At 38.4% G+C, this 3,104-nt stretch overlaps 1 protein-coding gene across 1 annotated transcript; it reads right to left on the bottom strand.

Moving 5' to 3' along the window:
- Positions 1–579: 579 nt before the first annotated feature.
- On the bottom strand, positions 580–2,157 carry LOC118740758 (glycerate kinase-like). Its single transcript, XM_036472417.1, has 2 exons — positions 922–2,157; positions 580–854 (listed from the first exon to the last, which is right to left on the bottom strand). The coding sequence occupies exons 1-2, from the start codon at positions 2,080–2,082 to the stop codon at positions 627–629; spliced, it is 1,389 nt and encodes a 462-aa protein (XP_036328310.1). The 5' UTR covers positions 2,083–2,157; the 3' UTR covers positions 580–626.
- Positions 2,158–3,104: the final 947 nt, after the last annotated feature.

Below are 3,104 nucleotides of genomic sequence, written 5' to 3'. Positions count from 1 at the left end.
ATCGGCGGAAATAGACGACACGCCATTTCTTTAAATAAAATTAATTGGTGCTCGTTTGTATGTACATGCATATGTAAATGCATGTGTGTGCACCTTTCTATTAATATCGTTGAATTATTTTAATATCTATTGCAAAATTTTATTCAGACAGGACTAAAAAGTAGAAAATAAATAATATAAAAAAAACTTTTTAATATACAACGCTTTTATAAATGGACTAAAAAGTAGAAAATAATACTTCTCAGTCCCATAGAATTTGTTTTGATAACTTTTGATTTAGAAATTTTAGCAAGTCATTATAAACAATCTATGAAATTGAAAATGAAAAGCGTGGGGCGCATGTAATACACTTGAATTGATATGAAAAGTAATATATGAATGTATGTATGTGGGTATATGAATAACGACCGCTTAAAATCGATTTCAAAGTTCTACTTTCGCTGTAGAAATTTTAGGTCTACGTTATGTAGTTTGACTATTGTCAATTAAATCGAATGCTTGACTTTTGCTAAAATTTCAAAATCAAAAGTTATCAAAACAAATTCTATGGGACTGAGAAGTATTATTTTCTACTTTTTAGTCCATTTATAAAAGCGTTGTATATTAAAAAGTTTTTTTTATATTATTTATTTCAGGTAAGCCTGCACATTGTTTAAACTCATAGAGGTGTTCTTCAGAAAGTCGTTTATCACCAAATCGCAACCAATTGCACCTGCTGCTGGCGTCGGACCATCAATACCGTCCGTGCCGGCGCTAAGAAAGATGCCATTTTCGAAATCCGCATTTTCGTATAAAGCGAGCGCCAAACGCAAAGCCAATTCCTGATTGCGGCCGCCCAAACCGGTGCCAGTGACCTGCAGAAGGAAGACGTAAGATTTTTACTAACGCGAGCCAGCTAAGCGAAGGGCGCTAGATACTTACCTTGACTGTGGGTTCACCTGCCAATATCAGTAGCAGTGGCTTCTTCGTGCGCTCACACATGGGAAGTGGCTTTAGGAAATGCTGAAAGATTCGCGCATCGAAGGGGAAACTTTTTTTCAATTCATGCTCATCAAGCGCACCCTTGCGAAAATTGCAAAGGTCGTGCAAAAAATCTTTGTATTGGCTGACAAGTTCTTGCACTTCGCCCTCCACTGTTGTGCTGGCAATGAAAGGATTGTAGCCACACTGTAGTGCTTCCTGCACAGCCTGCGCTGTAGCAACGCGATTGTCACCTACCATATAAATATAATTATTGCGTGCAGGTTCCATTTCTGCTCTCACTTCCGGCTGCTCCACTAGCACGAGGATATGCTCAAGTAAATCGGCGAATAATTCATATTTCTCTAGTACCTCTTTCGCCGACATACGTTTTGCTAGAGCGCAACAAGTCGGACCACTGGCTATTATGCCGACTGGATCGCCCACAACATCGCTGATGACAAACGAGACGACAGCAAAAGCGTTACTTGCGGCGGCTGCCAACCGACCACCCTTTATGTCGGACAAAGCAATGCGCAACACATTCATTTCATCAATACTTGCGCCACAATTTGCCAAACGACGTACCAGCTGCATCTTCTCCGACAGTTTGAGGGACGTACGCGGTAGCGGCAATAGCGCAGAACCACCGCCAGATATCAGCACAAAGAGTATATCATTTTCGGTCATATTCACGGCGAGTGCTTTGATGTGCTGTGCTGCCTGGAATGCCTGCTCGTCGGGTTGATTGTTTGGTGCGCCTTCAAAAATTTCAATTATCGAGTTTGTTGGCAACTGCATCTCGGGCACATCACGGAATCGCTGCCTTGTGCCCACTGGTATGCTTAGAACACCACTCACCAGGCGGTTCCCGAGCGACTTTTCCAGTTGCACTGCCATGCCGAGCACAGCTTTGCCGAAACCAACTACATGACAGTGTTTACGGGTGATATCCAAAGTTTTACCTTGTATTTGTATGCTCAGCCGGCAACCATCATCACTGGGCTGTGGTCTAAGAATGTACTGGTTGGTTTCGCTGAGCAGTTGTGCTGGTCGTTCGGACTCCGCAGAACGTTGAAAGATGTGCCTTAGGTTCTGGATATGCTGTAGTTTGGCTGACATGACTCTAATGGTTCAAATGAAGAAATTCGATGTTCACTTTCCTTATCAGTATACGGAGGCCGGAATATGCTTGATAAGAAAATTTATAAATAAACTACAGCTGTTGCCGCTAACAGCTGATATCGAGCGGGAAAACACGCAAGCATAAATGCCAAATGGTCAAGCAACCGGTGATTTCACCCGCAGATGTCGCCGCGAAAATTAAAATGAGAAATTTCTAGCTTGACAATTCAAACGGTAGCAGCGACGTAAATTTCACCGCGTCATCTACCCGCAAGTTTTACTACGATTTCTGAACTTCTGGTTCCGTGTATGTTTACAAGCATAACTGTCAGTTTTTTTAGGCGGCGTGGTTTCTCCGAATACATACATATTTTAACTTTCTTGTGAAAAATCGTGTTTTAGTGAATAAAAGCAAATAATTAAATGTAATTTTGCATGGAGAAAGATAATAAATAATTTAAAAAAAACTTTTTAATATACAACGCTTTTATAAATGGACTAAAAAGTAGAAAATAATACTTCTCAGTCCCATAGAATTTGTTTTGATAACTTTTGATTTTGAAATTTTAGCAAAAGTCATTATAAACAATCTATGAAATTGAAAATGAAAAACGTGGAGCGCATGCAATACAAAGCATTCGATTTAATTGACAATAGTCAAACTACATAACGTAGACCTAAAATTTCTACAGCAAAAGTAGAACTTTGAAATCGATTTTAAGCGGTCGTTATTCATATACCCACATACATACATTCATATATTACTTTTCATATCAATTCAAGTGTATTACATGCGCCCCACGCTTTTCATTTTCAATTTCATAGATTGTTTATAATGACTTTTGCTAAAATTTCAAAATCAAAAGTTATCAAAACAAATTCTATGGGACTGAGAAGTATTATTTTCTACTTTTTAGTCCATTTATAAAAGCGTTGTATATTAAAAAGTTTTTTTTATATTATTTATTTTCTACTTTTTAGTCCTGTCTGAATAAAATTTTACAATAGATATTAAAATA

The sequence above is a fragment of the Rhagoletis pomonella genome, unplaced genomic scaffold, assembly GCF_013731165.1.
Source record: "Rhagoletis pomonella isolate Grant_MI unplaced genomic scaffold, Rhpom_1.0 Rhpom_scaffold_00006, whole genome shotgun sequence".
NCBI classification, from domain to species: Eukaryota; Metazoa; Arthropoda; class Insecta; order Diptera; family Tephritidae; genus Rhagoletis; species Rhagoletis pomonella.
This window is presented reverse-complemented; position numbering and strand designations above follow the sequence as displayed.